This window comes from Cynocephalus volans, chromosome 16, assembly GCF_027409185.1.
Source record: "Cynocephalus volans isolate mCynVol1 chromosome 16, mCynVol1.pri, whole genome shotgun sequence".
NCBI classification, from domain to species: Eukaryota; Metazoa; Chordata; class Mammalia; order Dermoptera; family Cynocephalidae; genus Cynocephalus; species Cynocephalus volans.
The window spans coordinates 12,875,408-12,882,485 of record NC_084475.1 but is presented as its reverse complement, the minus strand read 5'-3'; the positions used below and the strand labels follow the sequence as shown (position 1 = coordinate 12,882,485).

Sequence of the window (7,078 nt, the reverse complement as noted above, 5' to 3'; positions counted from 1 at the left end):
AATATTTGATTAGTTAAGGTGGAGCCGTAGCCTTATTTGGATCTTAGCAGTGGAATTTCCCCAGTTAGAGGGTAGGTAGTGGTTTGTGATTGGATAAGTGTAAGTTTTGTTTTACCATTTATACTGAGTTGAGTTTCAGGTTGCTTACATAGGAACCCAGCGTGCTGGGGCTACCTTGGCCTAGTGGCCTCCTAATTAATTTTTTCAACAGAGGAGCAGCAAAGTCGCATTTCAAATGGTGTGGATATAGGGAGGGATAAAGAATTGGGTTGTTTTTGTAATCTACTACACTAGTCTGTGTGCTTGGACAAGTTCCCTAGTGTCTCTGAGGGTAACAAGTACCTCCCAGGACTATTGTGAGGATTCCAGATACACGTAAAACCTAGAGGTGGATACTAAAAATGGTAGCCATTATTATTTCCCCTTTTATTTTTAGTTATACAAAACTTACATTTTCAGTAATACACATTGATGTATAGCAGAATGATTAAAAAAATATATAAATAAGCCAAATAAGAAAGAAAAAAAATTAAAAACCACTGAAATCTGACGATCCAGCTCTAAGCACTCTAGATATGTAGGTAACTTAGATTTTTCCCATTATTAGCTGTCATTATTCTCATCGGCTTGAATATGGTGGTCTTGCTTCATGTGACACTAGTAGGTTAGGATGTCTTTCCCTGTAACTCCCGGGTAACAACAAAGTCTGAAACTGCCTTCTTTATCTACCCATCTGCCTCTCTCCTAAGTCCTGTCTACCCACCCACCCACCCACCACAATTTCCTTTTATTTATTTAGAATATCATTTGTTTGTCTGTTTTGTTAATGGACCCACCTTTATCTGTAACTCAGGCCTATCTGACCTCCAGGCTCTAATCACTTTTCCCTCTTACCCATCCTATGGGCTGGTGCCAGAGGAAACTTCAATTCCATTGCTCAAATCTTTTAGGCACTTCCAGTCACCTTTTGGGGAAATTTGGATTCCTTGGCATGAAGAGTTAAGTCTCTTCTTATCTTTTCCACCTGCTTCTTTCCTGTCTCATTTTCCTCCATTCTTGGACTCTAGGCTTTATATTCTTTTCACCCCCAAAATGTGCAGGTCTTCCAAACACACCATGATCCTTGCATGCTCCATACCTTGTGCCTGGAAGCTCCTTCCCAAACTGTCTTTATAGCCAACCCATTTCTTGTTCTTTAAGGTTTAGCTTGATTATTATATTATCTGTTATGCATACACCTCAGTGGTGCAAGCCACACACCTTCTCTGGTATGCACATAAGTCTATTATAGCCCATCTCATATAACATTATCGGTGCATATGTGTATTTCTATGACTAGATCCTGCATTTATCAAGTGAGGGGTCAGAGCATGGTCATTCAGTCCCAAGCCAAGCATATGCCAATTCCCTTCAGTATGTGGGCTTGATGTCAGAGATTAAAAATACAATGAATGAGTGATTGAGCAATCTGCAATCCCTCCTGCCCAACATCCCAGAGCTACTCATCAGCAGAACAGATGATAAGGGTTAAAATTACTGTTTGAGGCCACAGAACAGAATGAAATTGGTTATCCCACATGACCAACATGATGCCTTTTTCTTATTTATTTATTTATTTATTTATTTATTTATTTATTTTTATTTTTCTGACTGGTAAGGGGATCGTAACTCCGCAACACGCTCAGCCAGTGAGCGCACAGGCCGTCCCCATATAGGATCCGAACCCGCAGCCTTAGCGCTCCCAGTGCAACACTCTCTCGAGTGAGCCACGGAGCTGGGGCCGGCCCCCATGATGCCTTTTTCTTATGATACTCTTCTGCCTTTTTCTTATGATACTCTTCTACCTCTTAGGATTTATAGAAAACATACAGTGGAGATCTCAACCTTGGTCCAGCAAGGACTCACCAAATCAATAATCAGATCCTCAGATCCTAGGAATGGAAAATACTCAGAGAAGGCATATTATTTATGCTCATGTAGTCAGTCAATGTCATATCTAATTCATTTGGACTGATTGAAATATAAGTAACTACCCTAGATGCAAATTGCAAATGATTGTGGAGGAAAGTTTTAGTAAAAAAATGCAAATTAAAATATTCACCTCCCTTGAAAATAAACAAGATTAGAAAAATAGATAATGTTCAATGCTGGCAAGGCTGCTGTGAAACCAATTATTTCACATACCATTTGAGAGTGTAAATTGGTATCCTTTGGCAGTAGTACTAGTATTCTTTAATGTTACTTAACTATAGCTCAGCAATCTACATCTAGGAGCTTATAATAAAGAATCCATAAGAGATGCAGATAGCAGTGTACATTCAAATTTCTAATTTGCATGATATTATACAATGAATTTTTGTTAATTGTAAAAATAGGAATGAAAACCATGGTATTTTAAGTAAAAAATAGTACATAAAGTACATACATATTTATATATTGTGTATGTACCCATGTGTGTATATGGAGAGAGAGAGAGAGAGAAATAGAAAGGAGACAAACCAATTTCTTAGCATTGCTTATACATGACTTGAATAATTACTTTTTTTGTATTTACTAAATATCTTGCATAGAGAATATGTTATTTCAATGTTAGAAAATTGCTAGTAATCAGTGTAAAAGATAACTGAAGAAAACAATGCTACTATATGCAAACCAATACATTATTTTTTTCACCCTGAGTTGTAGGGACTATAGAATGATGGCTAAATATATGCATGACACATTGGTAAATTGTCCTTTGGATGTTTTTTATTTAGGAAAATTAATATTGCTACTGCTGCCTTCCATGTAGAAAACTCCAGACGTGTCTCAAAAGAAAAGAAAAGAAAAGAAAAAAGCAAGTATTATTAGAAACAAACAGTAATATAGTTTTCTGTTAGAAACAAAACCTGTGTTTAGAATCCAGAAGTACTGTAATCGTTCTGGAAACTATTATCATAAGTAATTCCATGTCGAATAGTTCACGCTCCCGGTCTCCAGGACGTGGTAAAGTCTAGCAGAAACAAAGGTTTGGACAAGAGTGAAAATCATCTTGGATCCTCAGCTCCATCCATGTCTCTAGGTAAGTCACAACTGAACAGTAACAGAAAATTCTTGATGGCCCCAAACCTTTTAAATTTAGACTTTCCCCACAGCCTCTGGGTTTGCCCACACTTATTTGACTTTCCAACTGTTCTTCCTTTTTTGGAACATACTACATTTGGAGGAGTTGCCTCTGGTTAGAATCCACATTTACTCTGTTTCCCATTTTCTAAATAATGCACCTTCATCCTATAGCTCATCTGAAGCCCTCAGGCTCCATCAAGTCTGATGAAGGGATTGGGGTAGCTATGGGGTGCACCGAGGGGTAGAAAGCACAGTGCCAGCTGCCTGCATGCCAGCTCCTCCCTGGGGGGGCATGCTGGCCATGTTGGCCATCCAGATAGAGCCTCGCTGGAGGACCCTTCTCTTCTCTGTACTGAGATGAAGGAAGATAGGTTAAATGGCTAATGCACCACAGAGGCTTCTTGGGCTGCCCAGTGGAGTGTTCCTTCATAGCTCTATAACATCCATAAAAGTCATAACAATGAGTGTTCAGTATATTGCCTGGGATACTTTGTAATCTCCACTTGCATTTCTTATACAATTAGTCAGCACACTTTACCTTGGCTGAGCTGGACAGTGTGACAGACTGATGATGGTGTGAAATTTGGAGCCAAGCAGACCTGCGTGGAATGTTAACTCTTCCGTGTAGTGACCATGTGACTGAGTATTCTGCAAAATGGGAATAAAAATGCCTATTTTCTGTGGTATCCCTAAGTATTCAAGCCAGGGTAGCTCATTAGCTCATTCATGCACAAAGTTCTAGGAGTGACCTTCAGATGGCTCAGATCTTGGAGGATGTGCCGAGTTTTCGTAACCCTTTCCGTTCTGACCAGCGAGATTCAGACCTTCTTGGGACTCTGATTCTCATCGTGGCTTCTTATCAAAAGCTAGGTCGTGGCTTCCAACAAGTTCACAGGCATTGGCTCAGCTGGGGATCTGTCTTAAATCTGGTGAGGACACTGCTTTTACTTATATAGTATGTCACAGATCAATGAAAATATAGCACAGTGTTCTAACTTGTGCTTTGGGTAATACAAGGGGACTTCAAAAAGTTCATGGAAAATGGAATTTAGAGATAGTATGAATCTTTCCATGAACTTTTTGGAGTACCCTCGTATTTCTTCTTTTATTGTTTTTGTATGGAGAGGATGGGGGCTAATGTCAAATGCCTCCAGGTTTGGATCCTTTTTTCCTTTCCTACAGAAATTAGGATTTCTGTTTCCCTAAGCACATCCTGATGCACTTGCTGTTCTGCTATAATACCTGCCTCCCCCTGTCCCTTGGAAAGGGACCCTCTGCTCAGCTGCCTCTTCTCTCTCCCCAACATCTGCCTCGCCAGTCTACCCTGATGAAATGACAGGGATGGAAAAGAACAAATCAATCTATCTTACCAGTATTTTAAGGATTCCATGTGATAAAATATAAGAACTGGGGAGATGTAGATGCATACTAAGTGTTCTTCACATACGGCAAGCAAAGAGCAGCATTTCAGGAGGAGGAAAAATAATAATAAAAGATTGACTCCTGGAGAGGGAGCTGAACACGGAAGTGGTGGCGGCCCCTGGGGAGCAGGTGGGGGTGGTGACAGAGACCTACGAGGCGAGAACCGAGCGCCGAGGGACAGCGGGGGTTGCAGAAAGGCATCCGCCCTGTAGGACCTGTACGAGGTGCAGGAGTGGCTGGTCCTCCCTTCTCCACTCCAGAGAGCGCTCAAGAGTGATGGCGATGGTGATGGCGGCAGTTATTTGGACAGCCCCAGCTAAGCTGCGATCCGGGAGATACATCCAGAAAGTGTCCAGAAGAAACTTCCTGCAAGAAAAACTGAAAAAACCGTACTTATAACACAGGAATTTCTGGATAATTCGTAAAAATGGCAGAAAATAGTGAAAATAATAGTAAAAATGTAGATGTAAGGCCCAAAACTACTCGGAGTAGAAGTGCTGACAGAAAGGATGGTTATGTGTGGAGTGGAAAGAAGTTATCTTGGTCAAAAAAGAGTGAGAGTTGTTCAGATGCTGAAACAGTGAATGCAATAGAGAAAACTGAAGTTCCTTTAAGGAACCAAGAAAGGAAGCACAGCTGTTCATCTATCGAGTTGGACTTAGATCATTCCTATGGACATAGATTTTTAGGCCGATCTCTTAAGCAGAAACTGCAAGATGCTGTGGGGCAGTGTTTTCCATTAAAGAATTGTAGTAGTCGGCACTCTTCAGGGCTTCCATCTAAAAGAAAAATTCATATCAGTGAACTCATGTTAGATAAGTGTCCATTCCCACCTCGATCAGATTTAGCCTTTAGGTGGCATTTTATTAAACGACATACTGCTCCTATAAATCCCAAATCAGATGGGTGGGTAAGCACAGACTTGTCTCAAAGTGAGTCGAGGGAAGGTCAGCCAAAACAAAGAAGAAACATGGAAGAAAATGTAAACTGTTTCTCACATACTAATGTTCCACCCTGTGTCATAACTACCAACAATGCTTCATGTAGAGGTGGTCCTATGACTGGCTCTGTGATGAACCTGGTTTCAAATAACAGCATAGAAGATAGTGATATGGATTCAGATGATGAAATTATAACACTTTGCACAAGTTCCAGAAAAAGAAACAAACCCAGATGGGAAATAGATGATGAAATCCTGCAGTTGGAAACACCTCCTAAGTGCCACACCCAGATTGATTATGTCCATTGTCTCGTACCAGACCTCCTTCAGATCAATAACAATCCATGTTACTGGGGAGTTATGGATAAATATGCAGCTGAAGCTCTACTAGAAGGAAAACCAGAGGGTACCTTTTTACTTCGAGACTCAGCACAGGAAGACTATTTATTCTCTGTTAGTTTTAGACGCTATAGTCGTTCTGTTCATGCTAGAATTGAGCAGTGGAATCACAACTTCAGCTTTGATGCACATGATCCTTGTGTCTTTCATTCTCCTGACATTACTGGGCTCCTGGAACATTATAAGGACCCAAGCGCCTGTATGTTCTTCGAACCACTTTTATCTACTCCTTTAATTCGGACTTTCCCCTTTTCCCTGCAGCACATATGCAGAACAGTTATTTGTAACTGTACAACTTATGATGGCATTGATGCCCTTCCAATTCCTTCTTCTATGAAATTATATCTGAAGGAATATCATTATAAATCAAAAGTTAGAGTACTCAGGATTGATGTACCAGAACAACAATGCTAGAAAAAAGGCAGGAAATGGAAACAATTATATGCATATTTTCATTTAATATTTTATTTTTTTTATGATGCCACTTTAAATTTTTTTACAAAGGCAGTTGGAGTCCTCTGTGTTAAATTTTACTCCCAAATCAGTTTATTTTTCTTATGTTACACTAATTGTTTAAGGTTATGCACTAGAGGTTAATAGATATTTTTAACCAGTGTTTGGTTTTTGTTTTTACCACATAGATTATATACTTAAATTTTTTCTTTTCTTAATTTGTATTCGATCCAGGCATTTTTGAAATTTGTAGGCATTGCAAACACATTAGAATATTCTGTATTTCATACTTTTCTTTAAAAATATTCTTAATGTTCTTTCCTATGTGTAAAATGTTTTGTTAATCCATGCCTTCAGTATTCCTAGATATAAAATATAGTTTCCCCATCTCCCTTTTCATTGAGTTGTTTTAAAATTTGTCTGCAAAGCTGAGTGTCTTAATTCACCACCCATAATAATGTAATTGACTTTTTTTTTTTTTTTTTTTGCGGCTGGCCAGTACAGGGATCTGATAATTGACTTTTATAATTTACTAATAAAGATGTTAAGGTAACCAAATGGTTTAAAGTAAAAAAAAAAAAAAAAAAAAAAAAAAAAAAAAAAAAAAAAAAAGATTGACTCCTGTTAAAATTATTTTCCTATAGTGCCCAAATTTTCCTTAATGACTTTTACTGGTATTTATAAGGCACTGGGATGTAGTCAGTTCCTTAGGGAGATTGCTCACTTTATTTCGTTTCACAAGCACTTCATAGTCAAATG

The 7,078-nt window shown here is 38.9% G+C and overlaps 1 protein-coding gene across 1 annotated transcript; it reads left to right on the top strand.

Annotated features, from left to right (window-relative positions):
* The first annotated feature begins 4,678 nt into the window (after positions 1-4,678).
* LOC134364966 (suppressor of cytokine signaling 4-like) lies at positions 4,679-6,478 on the top strand. Its single transcript, XM_063081181.1, has one exon. It carries the CDS (start codon positions 4,955-4,957, stop codon positions 6,278-6,280), a length of 1,326 nt encoding a protein of 441 aa, XP_062937251.1. The 5' UTR covers positions 4,679-4,954; the 3' UTR covers positions 6,281-6,478.
* Positions 6,479-7,078: the final 600 nt, after the last annotated feature.

What these genes read in the sequence shown, in the direction of transcription:
- LOC134364966 (XM_063081181.1), top strand. Translation starts at nt 4,955, where the DNA reads ATGGCAGAAAATAGTGAAAATAATAGTAAAAATGTAGATGTAAGGCCC.